The 21316-nt window shown below is 40.7% G+C and overlaps 1 protein-coding gene across 1 annotated transcript in view; it reads right to left on the bottom strand.

The window, feature by feature from the left end:
• Positions 1 to 3270: 3270 nt before the first annotated feature.
• The window catches only part of C7 (complement C7), a 59213-nt gene continuing 41167 nt past the window's right edge, over positions 3271 to 21316 (bottom strand). The window contains exons 13-18 of the mRNA XM_064375938.1: positions 21011 to 21098; positions 18253 to 18385; positions 12774 to 12965; positions 9317 to 9407; positions 6303 to 6487; positions 3271 to 4838 (exon numbers count right to left, since the gene is read on the bottom strand). Coding sequence (XP_064232008.1) covers positions 4657 to 4838; positions 6303 to 6487; positions 9317 to 9407; positions 12774 to 12965; positions 18253 to 18385; positions 21011 to 21098 — 871 coding nt within the window. The 3' untranslated portion in view covers positions 3271 to 4656. The remainder of the gene's footprint in view (positions 4839 to 6302; positions 6488 to 9316; positions 9408 to 12773; positions 12966 to 18252; positions 18386 to 21010; positions 21099 to 21316) is intronic.

The raw sequence follows: 21316 nt of genomic DNA, 5'->3' as shown, positions 1-21316 counted from the left end.
CAAGACTCCATCTCAAAAAAAAAAAAAAAAAAAGAAAGAAAGAAAGAAAAAAAAGAAAAGAAAAGAAAATTCTATTTTGCTGTTGCTGAAAATTCCTTGACTTCTCTGTGTTCCCAGTTGACTTGGGCAGCTGATTATTTTGTAATAGATGCTCAAGCCAACATCACATATGCTTTGTCTTTTAGTCAATGTTTCCCTGTCTTGGACACCATTGATCTGCCATGTACCTAAGCCCCCTTCCCTATAATTCAGAGCAAGTCTCCTCTCATAGAGATGCATGGAAATAACAGTGATAACAGAGCAGTTCCTATGTTTGTCTTTTCACAGGAAATTGTCTTCAGCCTACGAATCAAAAAGAACATTTTAACGTGCTTTCTTCTCTCGCCCACCTTCTCACCTCCAGCCCACCCCTTCTGAAACAACAACTGGCTTTCTATCTGGTCTTGTTAACCCTTGGCTGAGAAAGCAAATTTTTCTATGTGATTGATATCTTGAATGTAAATCTAGAGTTTTGCTTTCACAGCCTGACAGGAATAAATAAAAAGACAAATTGTAGGTGTGTTGGTTGTCACAGCAGGGGTGCCTATCATGGCATCAGCTTTCTTGTCCACAAATGTGTGAACTGCCTGAAAGACCAAGGTAATTGAAAGGCAAGCATAAACCTGTTTTCTCAGATGTTAACGGAAATTGCCTCCTACTGAGGTCACTTTTCTGGCTTAGTGTTCTGAGAAAGAAACAGGCTATTCTGTTTCTAACCCAAGTATTGAGTACACTTTAGTCCATCAAGGGAGAAAAATCTCAGTGGACTGGTGTGGCTACTCAGGTCCACCAATCCCATACTAAGAATGGCCCTCTTTCTCTTTCTCCTTCTCTCCTGTCTCTGTCTATCTCTCTCTTTCTCCTGCCTCCCCTTTTCTTTTCTTTTTTCTTTTCTCTTTTCTTTTCTCTTCTCTGTCTTCCCCCTCTACTTCAGAGAGAGAGAGAGAGAGAAAGAAAGAGAAGCACTGGATATACCTGAACACTCACTTCATCTTGTGCCCAAAGTATGCAGTATCTTGGTTTATCTTCAAGTGTGTGATGACGGCCACTTCCACTAGCTATTATGCTGGTCTCCAAATAATCCAAATGCCTGTGGTGGGTGAGTGTATGTATAAGAAATGTGAATAGGAACATAAAGAAAATACAGAAAAATGATAAACCATGGTGCCATAGTTTGACTGTGTCTCCCAAAGTTCATGTGTTGGAAATTTAACCTCCAATGCAACAGTGTTGGGAGGCAGGGCCTCATAAGAAGAGATTAAGACATGAGGGCTCTGCTCCTATGAATGGATTGTGTTGTTATAACAGGAGTGGGTTAGTTATCATGAGGGTGCTTTTGTTTTTGATAAAAGCAAGTTCAGCCCCAGCTCCATCTTGCTCTTTCACTCTTGTGCTCCTGCCCTTCCACCTTCCGCCATAGGATGATGCAGCTTGAAGGCCCTGCCAGATGCCAGCAACATGCTCACCAGCCTTCAGAACCAGGAGCCAAATAAATTTCTGCTCATTATAAATTACCCAGTTGGTGATATTCTAATAGCATAAAACAGACTAAGAAGGGGTTCAAAAATATTAATACACATACCTTGACCAAAAGAAAAAGTGATTACTAATTGGCCACATAAGTGGACACATAATAAGCTGGGCACATAAACGGAAACATACTAGGGAATGTGTTTCAGGGAATGCTGTACAAACCAGCTGCTCAGGACTTGCAGCTCTGAACAGTTGCACAACTGGATGGTTCACAAATTTCATGTGAAGCTGAGATTAGCCATGATCTGCCCAGCAAAGAGGGGAACCCTCAGTCAAATTAGCCAGTTACCTGGCTAGTTGCTAGGTAACCCAAAGTTCTGGGGGTCAGTTGTCAGATTTTCTGCTAGCCACTCCACCTCCTCAACATACCCCACCTGTATACCAAGAACCCTCCTTCTCTTTCAAGGTGATTACAGGTGGTCCTGTACTAGGAAGGAGGGTTACATTCAACAATATGAATAGGGCTCATTAAATCTCAGGGCATAGATAAGCAGCATTTCTGTCATCAATTAGGAAATACATGAGATGTCAAAGGAAGGCAAAAGTGATTAGGAAACATTCCCAGGCACCTTCTCTGCCCAGGTATCTTGTAGCATCCTCCTGAGTGGTAAGCAATGATCTGTGGGATGTGTCTTGGCCTCCACATAGCTCCCTGAAGCTAGTGATGGTTAATGCACCAGCCAATTTCCTTCTCTCTGGCTGTTCCTTCTGAGGCCCAAATAACTTTAATCTCAGCGATACTTTCTGCTGTCTGCCTCCTCCGAGGCTATATCCCCTTCTAGCCCAGATGACCCTCACCTGATCTGAGGCACAGAGAAGGGCAGGCAGGTAGAATTCTCACACTCTTTATTCTTTTTCCATTTATTTTTGTGGTATAAAATTGTTCCCTTAGCCTTCCTCAAAGCCTCTCTATAGGTATTCAAGAACTTATTTTGGAAGTTTCAAAACCTTTTTCAAAACTTAATCTTAAAAATGACTTTCTCCTTGCTGGCCTGCTGCAACAATCCTAATTCTCCACAGGCAATTGTGAATGTCTCCGTTGGACTAGAGGAAAGGTCATCACAAGAAATGTTCAGAAAACAAAAAGAGGCAAAAAACACAGTATTTCAAGACAACACCTCTTCCCAGCCACATTCACTGCTCCTCTCCTCCAACAATTCATTAATCCTTGACTTCTCCTTCAGTAACTCTGCTGAAATTCCCTTCTCAATCTCTTAGTTACATTCACTCATTTTTTTTTCAGACCTCAATCTCTGATGATATTTGATAATGCTGACCATATCCTCTGCATTACTTCGGAAGGGGGCATGATGACACACAAGCAGTAGGAATCTCACTCCATACTAGCTTAAGCTAAGAGGAGAAATTTTGGAAGGATACTGAGGTATTTCCTCCCAAATAAATTACTTGTTCAGCCTTTTGTCTCAGGGTCTGCATTTTCAAATGTGTCCTCCCATCCAGGGTAGAAATGAACTCTGTTATAACCTCTAACGAACGCAGTTGCGATGTCTGAAAGTCATTGTTTTTAACCAGTTGAAACCTGCCTCCTTGTAGCTTCAACATATTATATCTGCATCTTCCCTTAAGGCACGCTTTGATATAAAAAGCTAGATCTGGATCAGACATAAAACTTCAGGCAAGAACACATTAACCATTCATCATGAAAACCTTCTCGAAAATGAAACAATACAGATGAAACAATTTTGAAGAATAGTATCTTTAATGAGTTTTCTAATCCTTGTCATCTGAAATTCAGAAATATATTTACAGGGTCAGAACAATACAGAGAAAGTGTTTGTATAATAAAGCATATTTTAAATTTCATTTAAGTCCTCTCATTTTTCCTCCCACACCTGCTTTTTTTGTTGTTTTGATGAAAGAGAAATAAGGAATAAATAGAAGATCAATGCTTCAAACTAATCTACCTGTGTACTCCCTGAAAACTTTAGGACTGAAGTATTTCTTATACTGAAGTGTAAGTAATCCACATTAGGGAAAACTCTTCTCAAATGCACAATCACACATACCTCAGCCAGGAACTGATGGTCTTTCAAAAGAAAAAAGAGGGATGAACTTCCGGTCCTGTGTTTGACACATACTAGACAAAAGCCCTAAAGAGAAGACTGAATTGTATGTTCTCAGACAAGACGCCCCTGTGACCACAGCATAATGAATTCTGCTCTGACATTTTAGTGGTTCAATCTCCCGACATGAATAAATATTCCAGTCAGGCGTGGTGGTTCACACCTGTAATCAAAGCACTTTGGGAGGCTAAGGCAGGCAGATCACCTGAGGTCAGGAGTTGGAGACCAGGCTGGCCAACATAGTGAAAACCCATCTCTACCAAAAATGCAAAAATTAGCCAGGCGTGGTGGCGGGTGCCTAGCTACTCAGGAGGCTGAGGCATGAGAATCATTTGAACCTGCAAGGTGAAGGTTGCAGTGAGATGAGATCGCGCCACTGCACTCCAGCCTGAGCAACAGAGTGAAACTCTGTCAAGAAAAAAAAGGGGATTCCTATCTGTGGTGGTTGACTCAATAGGGTGAAGTGTGAGATTACTACTCAGGACAGAAATAATTTATATCTTGACTTTTTTGTTCAACGTCCTCTTTGTATTTGGTTTCATTGAGGAAAATCAACCTCTTTAACCAGATTACGTTCTTTCTGTTTTCCTAATCATTATGTAGAGTGTGTTCTGACCCATGGGCTGTGTCAATCATACTTAATAAAATGAGAGGCCTAAATGGAACCTTCAAGTTTCTCTAGCACAATCCTCTAATTTTACAGATTTTAAAAAACCAAGGCCCGGAGAAGGTAACATGTTTTTCAAGAACACGCAGCCAGCCCGTGCAAAGACTCATGAATAGTCTTCATCCTGACTGACACTAAAAAGGAGACAAAAGATTAACTTGATTCAGATTTGGGAGAACAAAGGGTTGTCTTTATGCAGATGGCTGGGATTTGAGGAGGAAAGTAAACTCTGGAGAAAAAGGAAAAGCTGTCCGGTGCCGAGGTGTGCAGATGTTTTCACTCAGCCCCAGCTGCCTGCTGGATTCCAAGCAAGCCGACTAGGGCCTCAGGAACCTACTGGGTTTCCACAGCACAAGGCTTTATGCTGATGATGGAGATGCTCCGCCCTGTGCAACTCAGAGCGCCCACCTCACACTCAGACATCATCTGCTCCTTGCCGTTCACTTCCACACAAATGCTAAACCCTTCTTCTTCGCACTCCGATGCTTCTCGGCAGACACATTTGCTGCTCTCAGCTGAAAAAGTAAGTGAAAGAGGCTTAATGGTACATTGTGGAGGTGGGGGAGTCAAAGCACATCACCTCCAAAGTCATAATGCGGTGATTAGAGCTATAGAAGCTCCCGTCTGGAATGATATAATAAACTATCCCCTGGAAAAGCGGTAGGACCAGGAAATTGGGGCATTTTGCTCCACTCCAAAGAAATAGGTTTTCAGGTTGGTGCTAGCTCTCTATTAGTTTGACCCACATGGGGTGGTTCTATCCAAGTCAAGAGCTCTTCAACTTTCTCCTACATAGAAGCTGCTGTCCATATGACCCAGCAATTGAGATCAAATGAGAAACCCTCAACAAAGAACCAAGTCAAGACTCAAACACAGAGAGAGAGAAAAAAAAGAGAACTTAAACTTGATTTGAGAGAGACAGCATGACATACAAAAGACTACAAATCCCAAAAAACACACCAGAAATGAGTCAGGGAGGCAAGAGTCTGTGCACTGGAAGTATATGGTTGGATTACACCAGCCAGGAGTCTTCCAAAGAAAAGGAACAAGGTCAGCCAGCAGACAGTGGTGACCGCCAAACCAAAAGTGACCCAGACACAGCTAGAGTTACATATGTCATCAGTCTGCTGCAATATGTGAAGGAGTAGGGGAAAGGTGCCAGAGGGTACAGGCCAAGAGGGCAGAGAGTGAGGAGCCAACAGAGACCTTACAAGTCATATAGTCCAGCTCCCAAATTTACAGATAGGGAAGCTCAGGCAGTGACTTGGCTCCAGAGACCCAGCCATTCCCCTTTCATAGTATTGCCCAAATCATGGGAGGTTTACTGTGCCCTTGGGGTGTTCAAGATCATTGTAACTGCTCCCTGAACATAGCATTAGCAAATACTGAATCACAACGTGAGAAAGTAACTTATTTTCCTATTCTCTTCAAATCCATCTGATTACTTCTAGAAGGAAGTGTCAGCTTGGTGCTAGTATGTTCTTAACACCCCTCTAACACATGCTAAACTCACAGAGAAACAGCATAGTCAATGCTGAACCAGTATCTGGCTAGAATCCACAACTTTGCATTACATCTAACGTTTATAGTTACCTAACAAACACTTATGGCAAGTAATAAATCCTTTTAAGGACGTGATAGAAAGTTTTCATTTTAAAGTTACTTTTATGTCAGACTTTTAAAAATACGCAATATGGATAATACAAGGACAGATCAAAAATCATGAAGGCGGAATGGAATCACCCATGTTTGGGAGAACATTCTCATCAGGAATGGATTCTTATACTCTGAGGTCTGTGATCTGAGCCCCTCTCCAGGAAGGGGTATGGGAAAGGTCAGTGCACTGTCAAATCAGTCTGAGTTTTTAACATCCTCAAGTATCTGCTTCGGCCCACTGTTAAACTAGAAACCACATTTTAAAAAACCTCAGTACTGTGACTTCAGCATTCTTATACTTGCAATTATGAAAGGCCCCTTACCATCACATTTTCCCCACAGTGGGCAGGCACCACAAGCTTTCTCAGCTGAGGCAGGCAGAGTGCAGCTGTCCCTACCAGTAAGAGTGTAATTTCTACCCTGACAGTGGAGAACATGCATCTTACAAACTGTCAGAGGCAGTATCCTTTTGCTTCTCTCATCTCGAGCACATACATCCAAGGAAGATCTGAAAAGAATTTTTAACAACATTATTTATAAGATTTTGGTTCTTAAAAGCTGAGAAGTAGAAATGAAAAGTGATGCTCTGAGCCTAGTGCCCCCAGATGTTACCACCCAAAGCAAAAAAAAAAAAAGGATGGAAACTCAAATCCCCTTCACTCCTAGGGTCCAATCCACTTAGGTCTTCAAAATGATCATATTTGTATTTACTCTCTTTATTTGCCCAAAATTTTTGCAAGTGTAGATATCTAGTGTTGATCTAGCTTCATCTAAAACAGATCAGGTAGAGCAAATTAGATGAGAAGGCAAGGTCTGCTAGCAACATCTGGCAAAGAAGGAGACAGAAAGCCAGCGGAAACCAAGCATTCAATATAATCATAGTCGAGTGGGACCATTAATTGCAGGAGCAATGAGCTCATCCCAGCCCGGCAGCCAAGAGTTCACGTCCATAAAACAGCATCATCCAAAAATGGATGACCCTAAATCATCAAGGGAAGATAAACATGTATTTTTCAATGCTACTTTTAAAAGCACTTATGTTTACAAAAAAAATTAGAAATAAGACTGGGCACCTATAATCCCAGTGCTTTGGGAGGCCAAGGCAGGCGGATCACTTGAGGTCAGGAGTTCAAGACCAGCGTGGCCAACATCTCTACTAAACATATAAAAACTAGCTGGGCATGGTGGCACACACCTGTAATCCCAGCTACTAGGGAGGCTGAGGCAGGAGAATCACTTGAACCTGGGAGGCAGAGGTTGCAGTGAGCTGAGATTGCACCACTGCACTCCAACCTGGGTGACTGAATGAAACTGTGTCTCAAAAAATAAATAAATATTTTCATAAACTGTGTTACCTTTTTCATAAGCATTGGTATTAAATAATGGAAAAAAATAGCTATTTAGAAATGTCACTATCAAAAAACTCCACATTTCTGAATGCTGACAGACAAGGTATGCATTACCATCACTGAAACTTTAGACAACAGAACATTTTTGCATACCAGATGGAATCAGAAAGAATCTATATTCACACACTTTATTTAGTTCTAATATTTTCCTCTTCTATTAAAAGCTAAATTTAATTGGAGTTATTTATAAAGCAGAAACATATCCTGTTGTTTTGAATCTATCTTTTCATCTGTTTGTTTAAACTTTAAATAGAACTTACAACAGCTGAAAGGGCAAAGACCTTACAACACCACCTTGTCGTCAGTATCTGAGACCATGGAATGACATGGAAATTCATAACATAACTATTAACCACGGGCTGCAGATAAACTAAATGAAATGAGGAAGTTGGAAAGAGGATGAAAGTGACTCAAAATAAACAATGATTATTACATATTCACAGTAAAGTCAGAATATTAGAATCAGAATATATCTACACTGACCACCATTTCCATCATGCCATTTAGTTATATTCTTCTTCACACCAGAAATTACTATCTACAATAACTATTAACCACTGTAGGTTCAAGAAGTTGGATATGGGTTTTGTAAGCAAAATCATTAAAAACCAAGTAATTCGTGTTTTGGGTGTTTTTTTTATTTTTTATTTTTTGAGATAGGGTCTGGCTCTGTCACCCAGGCTGGAGTGCAGTGGCATGACTTTGGCTCACTGAAGCCTCAACCTCCCCGGCCTCAAGCAATCCTCCCACCTCAGCCTCCTGGTTAGCTGGGACTACAGGAGCGTGCCACCACACTCAGCTAATTTTTGTATTTTTTTATAGAGAAGGGGTTTCACCATGTTGCCCAGGCTGGTCTTGAACTCCTGAGCTCAAGCAATTGGCCCACCTTGGACTCACAAAGTGCTAGGATTACATACATAAGCCACCACACCAGGTCTTCTTTCGGTTCTTAATTTTAAAAATGACCAGTAAGTCTAGGGGCTGGATAACATCTCATTTCCTCCCCAGATCCACGTTCTACTCTTCTCCACCTGCCTGGGAGGCTGACATGTATGGGCCACATCATGGACTTCCTCAGCTTCTAGCTTCAGTAGGTTTGATAAATGGGGAGCACTGGCAGGACGCTCGAGGCAGGAAAGAGAGTACAGTTGGACGTGTTTATTCCCCTAGCTCACGCCTGTGGGATCTCTGAGGTCCCTAAAATGAGAGTGTCAGCTCCTCCTCAGGGCCATCTCCACACGACTCTCTCAGTCTCCAGTTTTTCCTGAATGCCCCTCTCCTTACTCCTTGGACCTGGGTATGGATACACGGTTGAGCTGTTACCATGGGAATACTGCTATGGAACTTGTAGTTTCCTCTACTCTGTTCACATTTTTGTAAATATTCCTGCTAGTAAAACTTTTCTTGTCCTAATTTAATTGTGCCATCTCTATCCTACTAGGACCATAACGGACATCTAGTAACTACTTCAGATATCCTCCTACAATGGAGTGATTTCAAGTTGATGGCATTCTTAACAATGCAAATCTAGAGAAGACGCTTCAAGAATCAACAAAAGCAGCTGCTCTTTCCCTATCAGAATTGCTTTAAAAGTTATGTCCCAAAGGAATTTCAGCTCTAATCCTCTAAAGTTGCAAATCCTCAGCTGACAGTTTGTCATTTTGCTCCGTTTTATATATAAAACAGCAGTGGTCAAGTAGTCCTTCAGCCTTCTCCACGAGCCAGATTAGAACACTGCTTAATGCCATGGCTGTCAGCCCTAGCGACCCAGGCAAATAACAGGCAGCAGGTGGACTAGGTCAAAAGGCAAACAAAGACCCTTAACTCTTGGTAAGCTACACCTTCCATCCAACAGAGACTAGCATCTAAGAAATCATCGCTTATCATGAATAAAATAAAACGGAGAAGTGAGCAAAGACAGCACTTACCCACATTCGTAGGGCATTTTACAAACACATCTTGAATTCTGTAGTTTCTCCCAGCGCTGACATTTAGGCACTGCCTGTGTTAAAGGAGTGTCTAAAAAAGGATAGGGAGATGTGATCATTAGGACAAAAGCTTCTTCATAGTCAACAAGGTATTATTTAAATTGCTGAACGAGGGTCTGTAGTATTCTCAGCTGCAGTGAGCTTGCATGGGAAAAACAGTAGTAATAATCAAGGTGTAACACATTTTATAAACTATACAGAGTTTCTAGAGCCACATTACAAATAATTCCATTGGTAGTAATAGCTACTGTCTTGTGAGCATTTATAATTGTCATGCACTGTTTATACATAGGGATATTTATGCCTCCCCACCTAAGAAATCAGAAAATTAAGAGTGAAAAAAGTTAGGAAGTTGGTGCTACTTCACAAATTTTACAAATTGGCCAGGCAGGATTTAAGTCTACATTGGCATATACTTTTGCATCATAAAACTAGATAGTCATTTTCTATATCTATAAAGGAAGTTTCTCTGAAGAGCATGTTTTTATGAAGACATAAACTATGGAATACTTCCTTACTTTGGAAAGTTCAAGAGCTTCAGACATGACATTACAATCTTGTGAACATTCATAAACCTGTAAAAATGGTGGCAATGTGAAGTATGCCTGCCATAGCCAGCAGTCTCAGTAACAAGACTCATTATTAAAACACTTCTCTTGGTCAGGCGTGGTGGCTCATGCCTGTAATCTCAGCACTTTGGGAAGCCAAGGCGGGCAGATCACTTGAGATCAGGAGTTCAAGACCAGCCTGGCCAACATGGTGAAACCCAATCTCTGCTAAAAATGCAAAAATTAGCCGGGCATGGTGGCATGCACCTGTAATCCCAGCTACTCGGGAGGCTGAGGTGGAAGAATCGCTTGACCCCAGCAGACAGAGGTTGCAGTGAGCTGAGATTGGGCCACTGTACTCCAGCCTGGGCAACAAAGTGAGACACTGTCTCAAAAACAAACAAAGACAAAAACCAACAACAAAAAAAAACACTTCTCTTTAAAATGGTGTTATCCAAAATGCATCGCCTATACCCTGACCTGGATCCTAGAACATAAAAGAGACATTAGTGGTAAAACAGGAGATATTTGACTAAAGTGTGTAGTTTAGTCAATAGCATTGTGCTAATATTAATTTTTTAGTTTTAACCAAGTTGCGTTATGTAAGATGTTAATATTAAGGAAGATGGGTGAAGGGTGTGTAAACATTATATCTGTTTTACTGAAATCTAAACTTATTCCAAAATGAAATTTTTTAAAAATGGTATTATCTACATCAGTTCTTCTTAACCAGGGCAGTTTTGTCCCCCAGGAGACATCTGGAAATCACTAGAGACATCTTTGGTTTTTACAGCTGCAGAGTGTTACTGGCATAGGAGGATGCTTCTGGGAGGTAGAGACCAAGAATGCTGCTAAACACCCTGCAATGCATAGACCAGGCACCCATAGCAAAGAATTACCAGGCCTAAAATTCCAATAACGCTGAGGTTGAGAAGCCTTCATCTAGGTGGACCAAAACTTAAGTTCGATGATCAAGCCACGTAAATTAGTTCTGTACTGTGGTTAAAAATTTACTTTAGGACAAATCCTGAAATTTTAGATTTTAATAGTTTGCTTAAATTATTATAATGTCTTTGTGAAAAAAAAAATATTGATAGAATTACCTAGCCCAAAGAATGTTTGCATTTAAAAAGAACATAGTTTTGTCACCTTTACAGCTTGGTTAACCAAATAAACACACTCTTACGGCCCACCAAGAGTATGTACTTTTGCTATTTTAAAAGAAAATTTCTTCACATCAAGACTAACTACAGGGAGAGTAGGGGAAAGTGAGGAATTAACGTTTAATGGATATAGAGCTTCAGTTTGGGAAGATGAAAAGAAATGTTGGGGTGATGGTCGCACAACGGGAATTACTTAATGCCACTGAACTATATATGTAAAAATGGATAAAATGGTAAATTTTATGTTATGTATGTTTTACCACAACAAAAAAAAGACTAAATACTAGAACAGCCAACATTTTAAAACATCAACTTTGGAGGCTGGCAAGTCTGGGATATTTTTGTTTGTTATAGATTTAAGGGCAGTTACTATTATTTACAACTTCAGAAAAACACACAGATCTGAAAAACATTCTTAATTAAAACCCACTTTAATAGAATTTTCTACTGAGTAAAAAAAACTTCATACCAAATTGTGCTGTGAAATAGCTGAAGTGGCATTTTAGAAAGACTAGCCTATAATCTCATTGGGAACAAAAGTGCAACCCCATCAACTGTATATTGTTCTCTTTCATTTTAGAATTATAAGAACTAGTCCATTACTGTAAGTATTCCAAGTAAACTCATGTTTATACTTCAGTGTTTACAGAACACAAAACAACTGTCCTCTGATATGGGACCTTAAGAGCACATCAGGACAGGCAGGGAGGGACTCCAAGGATGTGTGCCTTGCCCATTGTCCTGCCTCTCATCCACTCAACATAATAGCCCGTATCTGCCATCAGTATTGGAGTGCTCTGTACCCTATTGCATGGAGAACTTAGTTAGAAACATCTAATTCACCTCACAGTATCACCTATGAAATCTAGTACTTCATCCCCACTATTAAAAATAAATTTCAGCATTTAATTAAAAATCACATAATAGAGAGATAATATCACAGAAAATAGTACACATGTAAATTTTTCTTCATTCTCACTTTTGTTACAAATATATTTTCCATTTATTTAAAAAATATAAACAAAGAAGAAATAGGGGATTATTTTCAAACAAATTACCTCTAAAAAGAAATAGTCTGGCTTTCTAAATCCTTTCTACTTTAGATTCTTAAAAGACCATTTTAATTTTCTTGGTGTTCAAAACACTGGATTTTTGGGTTTCCACATTAAGAATAATTTCATGAATCACAACACTTTTTCTTCAATAATGCCTGCTTTGAAGTGTTAAATAAAAATGCCTTCAGAATTAACAATTTCAGAAACAATAAACTCTATGAAAGCTCAAAAATGAAACATACAGAATTTTACATAAATTATGATATCAATTCTATTTAGGGAAACTGCAGGGGGAAAAATTAAGAGGAAACAACTAAAAAAACAGGTTTTAAAAATCCTTTATTGTCTTGCCACCATAACAGACATAAAGCTGATCTTTCACAAGGAGTGTTTAAGCTAAAAGTTTCAGAATTACCAAGCCTATCCTTGCCTTTCCTTGCATTCATGAGTCTTTCTGTGCCATATGAGGAAAATCTGTTTCTCAGTCTACAAACCGACCTCCATCTCTTGGGGAGCAAGAATGGAGGGAATGACTCACAGTTACGATATGATACAGTACCATGAAGGTTGACACAAGGACTCTCACTCGCCTGAATGCAAGTGTCTTTGGATAGATGCAGAAGCCACTCACCTTTTTGTACACACCGGACATTCTTCATCTCAGGACTCCACTTAAGGCTGGAGCCACAGAGAAACGCTGAAGGACCTTCCAAGGACATGCCACCTGAACAGGAAACAGTCACCTTCTCACCAACTGTGTAGAAAGGTTTATGGGGGTGACTCTGTATGCCATCCATCAGGACAGGCAGAACACAGGCAATTTCTAAAGATAAAAGAGAGCGAAATGTAAGGGTCATTGCTCTCATAAACCATCTTTTTAAAAAAAGCCTTCTGTGATGCTGATACACATGTTCTGCTTTTTCATATTAGAGGACAAGGAGGAAGTGAGTCCTCTTAGGGTGGACTGAAAAACATGTCACACAGAGCCTGGCATGTAATTGACCAATGAATAACTAGAGACCAAAACATCCCCCCCGACCCCTCCCCTCAAAACAATGTGGCGACTTAAAATGAACAACCCCAACAGAGTCCTAATGCCCAGCCTACTGCTGAAATCAAACTTTTCACAGCTGTCACTTATTTCTGTGCTCTAATGATGTCCCACAGAATTTTTCTGAGCTGTATTCATTTGAGTTTCATTAACTTTCATCCAGTTAGATATTTTGCTATCTGAAATTATTAAAGCACCACTTTTATTTATTTATTCATCCTTTTTAGGGACAGGGTCTCTCTATGTTGCCCAGGCTGGAGAGCAGTGATTATTCATAGATTTAATCAGTGTATACTACAGCCTCAAATCCTGGGTTCAAACAAGCAATGGGGAAAGGATTCCCTATTTAATAAATGGTGCTGGGAAAACTGACTAGCCATACCCAGAAAACAGAAACTGGAGCCCTTCCTTATACCTTATACAAAAATTAACTCCAGATGGAGTAAAGACTTAAATGTAAAACCTAAAACCATAAAAACCCTACAAGAAAAAAAAAAACCTACAAGAAAACCTAGGCAACACCATTCAGGACATGGGCACGGGCAAGATCTTCATGACTAAAACACCAAAAGCAATTGCAACAAAAGCCAAAATTGACAAATGGGATATAATTAAACTAAAGAGCTTCCGCTCAGCAAAAGAAACTATCATTAGAGTGAAGAAGCAACTTACAGAATGGGAGAAAACTTTTGCAATCTATCCATCTGACAGAGGTTTAATATCCAGAATCTACAAGGAACTTAAACAAATTTACAAGAAAAAAACAACCCCATCAAAAAGTGGGCGAAGGATATGAACAGACACTTCTCAAAAGAAGACATTTATGAAACAAACATATGAAAAAAAGCTCATCATTGTTGGTCATTAGAGAGAAATGCAAATCAAAACCACAATGAGACACCATTTCATGCCAGTTAGAATGGCAATCATTAAAAAGAGGAAAGAACAGATGCTGGCAAGGATGCAGAGAAACAGACACACCTTTACATTGTTGGAGGGAGTGTAAATTAGTTCAACTATTGTGGAAGACAGGGTGGCGCTTCCTCAGGGATCTAGAACCAGAAATACTATTTGATGTGGCAATCTCATTACTGGGTATATACCCAAAGGATTATAAATCATTCTGTTTTAAAGACACACACATACTAGCAGGTGTGGTGGTTCACACCTGTAATCCCAGCACTTTGGGAGGCTGATGTGGGTAGATCACCTGAGGTCAGGCGTTTGAGACTAGCCTGACCAACATGATGGAACCCTGTCTTTACTAAAAATACAAAAATTAGCTGGGCATGGTGATGGGCACCTGTAATCCCACCTACTCGGGAGGCTGAAGCAGGAGAATCACTTGAACCTGGGAGGCAGAGGTTGCAGTGAACGAAGATCGCACCATTGCACTCCAGCCTGGGAGACAAGAGTGAAACTCCATCTCAAAACAATATAAATAAATAAATAACCACTAGCTTAGAATTTCTTACCTAATAAAAATATCTTGGCCAGGCAGGGTGGTTCACGCCTGTAATCCCAGCATTTTGGGAGGCCAAGGTGGGCAGATCACCAGGTCAAGAGATCAAGACCATCCTGGCCAACATGATAAAACCCCATCTCTACTAAAAATACTAAAATTAGCTGGGCTATTTTTTTCATTAACTGGGAGTATTTGAGCACCTGTAATCCCAACTACTTGAGAGGCTGAGGCAGGAGAATCGCTTGAATCCAAGAGGTGGAGGTTGCAGTGAGCCAAGATTGTGCCACTGCACTCCAGCCAGGCAATAGAGTGAGACTCTGTCTCAAAAACAAAAAAAAATTCCTTTGAAAAATAAAGGTAAAAGACATCTTAGATAAACAAAAACTGGGACAATGTTTCATCAGTAGATTCACAATAAAGGATAAGAAGCCCTTCAAGCAGAAGTTTCTTATAAATCTTTTCAAAGACAAACTTCTTATTGTATTACTCCCAACTGGCAAATATTCATATTCATATTCTATTTCATTTGTTTCTGCTTAAGGATTCCAGTATAAAGAGAGAAAGAGAGAGAGAAAGAGAGAGAGATCAATAAGAAAAAGACAATGACCATCAATCAACAAGTGGATAAAGAAACTGTGGCATAAAGAAACTGTGGTATATCTACACGATAGAATACTACTCAGCCACAAAAAGGAATTTATTAATGGCATTCATAGGAACCTGGATGAGACTGGAGGCTATCATACTAAGTGAAGTAACTCAGGAATTGAAAACCAAACATTGGGTTGGGCGCGGTGGCTCACATCTGTAATTCCGGCACTTTGGGAAGCTGAGGTAGGTGAATCACAAGGTCAGGAGTTCAAGACAAGCCTGACCAACAAGTGAAACTCAGTCTCTACTAAAAATACAAAAATTTGCTGGGTGTGGTAGCACGCACCTGTAGTCCCAGCTGCCTGGGAGGCTGAGGCAGGAGAATTGCCTGAACCTGGGAGGCAGAGGTTGCAATAAGCTGAGATCAAGCCACTACACTCCAGCCTGGGTGACAGAGTGAGACTCCATCTCAAAAAAAAAAAAAAAAAGAAAGAAAAAGAAAACCAGGGCTGGGCGTGGTGGCTCACGCCCATAATCCCAGCACTTTGGGAGGCCGAGGCGGGTGGATCACGAGGTCAAGAGATCGAGACCATCCTGGTCAACAAGGTGAAACCCCGTCTCTACTGAAAATACAAAAATTAGCTGGGCATGGTGGCGCGCACCTGTAGTCCCAGCTACTCGGGAGGCTGAGGCAGGAGAATTGCCTGAACCCAGGAGGCGGAGGTTGTGGTGAGCCGAGATCGCACCATTGCACTCCAGCCTGGGCAACAAGAGTGAAACTCCGTCTCAAAAAAAAAAAACAGAAAACCAAACATAGTATGTTCTCCTCACTCATAAGTGGGAGCTAAGCTATGAGGATGCAAAGGCATAAGACTGACACAATGGACTTTGGGGACTTGGGAGAAAGGGTGGGAAGGGGGTGAGGAATAAAAGTCTACAAATTGGGTGCAGTGTATACTGCTCGAGTGCTGAGTGCACCAAAATCTCACAAATCACCGCTAAAGAACTTACTCATGTAACCAAACACCACCTGTTCCCCAGTAACCTATGGAAATTAAAACAAAAAATTTAATAAAAAATTTAATATAATTTAAAAATAAGAAAAAGACAAACTAGTTTTTTTAATGGATGAAAGATATGGACAGCCACTTCTCCAAAGAAGATAACCAATGGCCAAAAAACATAAGGGAACAAGCTTAACATTATTAGTCATTAGGAAAAAAAAACACAAAAATAGACCAGGGAAGGTGCCTCACGCCTATAATCCCAGAATCTAGGAGGCCAAGATAGTTGGATTGCCTGAATTCAAGACTTCAAGATCAGCCTGACCAGCAAAACCCTGTCTCTACTAAAATTGCAAAAAATTAGCCAGTCGTGGTGGCACATACATGTAGTCCCAGATACTCAGGAGGCTGAGGCACAAGAATCACTTGAACCTGGAAGGTGGAGGTTGCAGTGAGCTGAGATCGCACCACTGCACTTCAGCCTGGGCAAGAGAGTGAGACTCTGACTCAAAATAAAAAATAAATAAACAGGATATCACTATGCACACTATACACTCAGCATTATGGCTGATGATATCAAGTGTTAGTAAGCACATGAAGCAATGACTTCTCAGACTGTGGTAGAGATGTAAAACAACCACTTGGAAGCCTGGCAGTTTCCACTAAATCTAAAAGTATGTATCCCCAATGTATGAATACCCAATTACTCAGAAATTTCACTAATAGGTATATTCCCAAAGGGAGAAATATGTGTGTGTGTGTGTGTGTGTGTGTATGTGTGTGTGTGTGTGTGTGTGTACACTAGGGCTTTCCTCATATAGCATAGAGCAACTGATTTAGGAAAAATATATCCCTACAGCTCTATTTATTTGCTGAACTTATATTGCAAGTGAGGTAGAAGCCAGAGTAGTTTTCAGGTGGTGCAGCATGCAGAAGCTCTTATTCAGATGCCTGTATCCAAACAGAACAGGATGCAAAGCATTTAAGGAAGTTGATTGATTGTGGTACATCCTGAGACAACAGATGCTGGAAAGGACGTGGAGAAATAGGAATGCTTTTTTTCGTTGGTGGTGGTGGGAATATAAATTAGTTCAGCCGTTCTGGAAGACAATGTGGAAATTCCTCAAGGATCTAGAACTAGAAATACAATTTGACCCAGCAATCTCATTACTGGGTATATACTCAAAGGATTATAAATCATTCTATTATAAAGACATATGCACACATATGTTTACTATAGCACTGTTCACAATAACAAAGACTTGGAACCAACCTAAATGCCCATCAATGATAGACTGGATAAAGAAAAATATACACCATGGAATACTATGCAGCCATAAAAAAGGATGAGTTCATGTCCTTGGCAGGGACATAGACAAAGCTGGAAATCATCATTCTCAGCAAACTGACACAAGAACAGAAAACCAAATACCACACGTTCTCACTCATAAGTGGGTGTTGAACGATGAGAACAGATGGACACAGGGTGGGGAACATCACACACCAGGGCCTGTCAGGAGGTAGGAGAATAGGGCGGGATAACAGGGGGTCGGGGGGATAGGGGAGGGATAGCATTAGGAGAAATACCTAATGTAGATGACAGGGTGATGGATGCAGTAAACCACCATGGCACATGTATACCTGTGTAACAAACCTGCACGTTCTGCATATATACCCCAGAACTTAAAATATAAAAAAAAGAAGAAGAAGAAGAAGAATATCCTAATGGTCTTCATCTAAAGAGAGTATCCTGGCCTATTCTAATTTGCACCAGAAAGTTTTAAATAAGAAAATCGACCTCAATGAATGGAAACATTACCAACTAGAGAAGGCTGAGGGCTTATTCAAGTCGCTCCTGAAATTTGAACAGGATCATGTCAGACCTTCAGGAAAGGAAGGCCAACACATGGGCCACATGGTAAGTGTTAATTATCTTGGTTCATTCTCTCCCATGTCATTTTCTCATCTTAAATTACAAACTACAACTGACGCCACTCACTCTGACAATGCATTTCCCCAACCAGCCACTGTAAATCTTCTCCACATCTGGCCACTGGGTTTCCAATAAGAGAGTATCCTTCATTGCAAGTGTACAGTACATTTTTCCCCACAGGAAACGTTGTACCTTCATCCTAAACAAAAATAAAAGATGGAAAGGGAAAGGGTTTGTCTATTTTGCATTCACAAAAGGTTTCTTTACATATATTTAGCCTATGAATCATATTTTCTTTTCATCATCAGGCAAGCTACATTTAAATAACTGATTTAGAAAAGTGTCTGTAAAAACATTTTCCCCTACACAGTTAATAACACTAGTATCACCATGAATTGAAATAGAACTATTATTGCCATAGAACTATTGTCTATTATGTATTGATTGCTCCCAAAATACCAAGCACTATACTAAGCATTCTACTAAAATCACTTTACACTGTCCAAATAATTTATTTTCCTTTTAGGAAAAATCAGTTCTTTATCAGATTTGGGGAACATCTTTGTCAGTCAGCTCTTCATATTAAGGTATTACTGGGCTGGGCGCAGTGGCTCACACCTCTAACCCCAACACTTTGGGAAGTTGAGACAGGTGGATCACCTGAGGTGAGAAGTTCAAGACCAGCCTGGCCAACATGGTGAAACCCTGTCTCTACTAAAAATACAAAAATTAGCCAGGCATGGTGGCGCATGCCTGTAGTCCCAGCTACTCAGGAGGCTGAGACACAAGAATAGCTTGAACACGGGAAGCGGAGGTTGCAGTGAGCCAAGATAGCGCCACTGCACTCCAGTCTGGGCAACAGAGCAAGACTCTGTCTCTCTCAAAAAACAAAACAAAACAAAACAAAAAAACAAGGTATGAGCTGTTCAGTGGCAATACTGCCTACAAAATGGCAGCATGAACACTCAGAAATTTTCCAATCCGATCAGTATGCTCACGAAAGTTTAAGTTTCTCACTGATAACTTTTAGGGGAAACATAATGTTGATCTTCCCCCATCCTACCCTCCTACTCCACGCTGTATATATGGAATGCTGCTGGGGGGGGTCAGATTCAGGAACGTTTCATTAGCCTATAACGCCAGGAGGTAAGCTTTCATGGTGAAGCAAGGAGGAATTTGAAGTCTGAGCCTGTGGGTGGATGAAGGGTAATCACACTCATTCGGGGTCTCTCTTGGTTCTTTCCTTACTCTTCTCATTCTCTTCCACCCAAGGGGATGGTGAAGAAAACTCATGCTTGGGAGAGGGCTTAGAGCTTAGAGCTCATGCCTAGACCAGCTCTGCTCTAGGGATTAGAACAAGATTTCCTGGAATCTCCTTCCCATTGTCCGTGTTGCACCTCCTGGCCCAGTCTGGCTCTATCATGGAAGTTGGTAGGAAACAGAGGGCCCAGGTTGATGCTGAGGTTTGAGGGAAATGGGGAGGGGCATATGTTCTGTTTTGATTCATGATCCCATTCCTTCCTCTACCACGCAAAAAAAAAAAAAAAAATTTATATGAGGAAGTCTGATTCAACAGTGCACAAATGTGGCTGTATATCATAATCACTTGTAGACATTAAAAAATAAACTCTCAGGCTGTACTCCCAACTTATCAAATCAGAAAATGTGGAGGACAAGGGAGAAACAGCAATCTCAGTTCCCTGAGTAATTCGGATGCAGCCAGTCCATAGAGCAATGTTTGGGACTCCTGGCTCCTAAAAGGACACCACACACAATGGAGTGGTGGACAGCAGCTTCATGGTTTGCTAACGTGCATGAGTGTGCTTGGCCTATTTCTCTGAGCACATGTTCCGTTCAGGAACTCCATGAATTATGGTGACTCTGGTAGGACAGAATGGGTGTTAGAGATGTTAGGTTCATTCTCTGTCTCTCTCTCTCTCTCTTTCTCTCTCTTTCTCTCTCTCTCTCTCTCTGTCTCTCTCTCTCTCTCTCTCTCTCACACACACACACACACACACACGAGAACACACAACTTTCATCTCCCAATAGTGCCTAATTTACGTTTGGGGAAACTTCAGTAAATTTTCAGTGAACACATGTTCAAAGGCCTGGGATTTGAAAAGCACAACCCCTCATGAGGAAAGCAGGGCGGGTAACAGGGAGCAAGCCCTCATGAACAACATCCTGTGTGAGCCATGAAGACGCACCACTGGGGCTGCAGGCGAAAGCCTAGTCAAAACGGCTGAGAGCAGCACTAATTAAAATACCCCACAAGCCAAGAACAACAAAAGTTCCCAGAATGACAAAAAGCAGGTGACTACTCCTCTTTCCTGAACAGGAAAGTTCAATTGCTCCAAGTAGAATGATCCATATCTCACTGGCCACTAGCTAACTGTCTTACTGACTCCTGGAATAAACCTAACACTTCATCTCAGGGCCTACACCTATGAGGAATAAAAAAAGACTTCTCTCTGTTGCAAAAATAAGAGAAGTTCTCTAAGTTAAAGAGCAAGCTTGTAGATTCGCAGTTTGGTGTTGAGCGTGGCAGTTTAGTAGCCCTCTGGCATGATTACGTTTCTGAGTCACTGGGCAACAGCACTCATTTCCCACACCACAGAAGATACACTGTATCTTGCAGAATTCAAATTACCTTGGACCAAGGGAAAAAAGTCACACACTAAAACCCTTACCACTAAAACTAAAAGGCACACATAAAATATTTTTAGCACGGCTTCACCATGGAAGAAAAAAAATGGATTGTGGGCTCAGTAGAGAGATAGAAGTTGGAGCATTACAAAGGGAAAAAAAAGCTTTCATAACCAACTTGAACAAATCCATCTTTCAAGGCAGGAGGTGATGGACAGAATTCTGTTGGAACCAAAGACAAAGGAAAGCAATGCGGTTCAAGCATTCTGAAAGGAAAAGAAAAACACATGTAATTAATATGATTGATTTGCACAGTATAATAATTATTTTGCATTACATTGGATTTCTCCTTTGTATCTGAAGGAACTCCATTCATATAAGTACATTGCTGTGATATTTTTGTCATTCTTATAACCAAATATCCGCTTACATCCTGTGGTAGAAAACTCAAATACAAACTCAAGCTACCAAAAGACAGTGATTT

Source organism: Aotus nancymaae, unplaced genomic scaffold (genome assembly GCF_030222135.1).
Source record: "Aotus nancymaae isolate 86718 unplaced genomic scaffold, 86718_ANA_hifiasm-v0.15.2.pri h1tg000014l, whole genome shotgun sequence".
NCBI classification, from domain to species: Eukaryota; Metazoa; Chordata; class Mammalia; order Primates; family Aotidae; genus Aotus; species Aotus nancymaae.
This window is presented reverse-complemented; position numbering and strand designations above follow the sequence as displayed.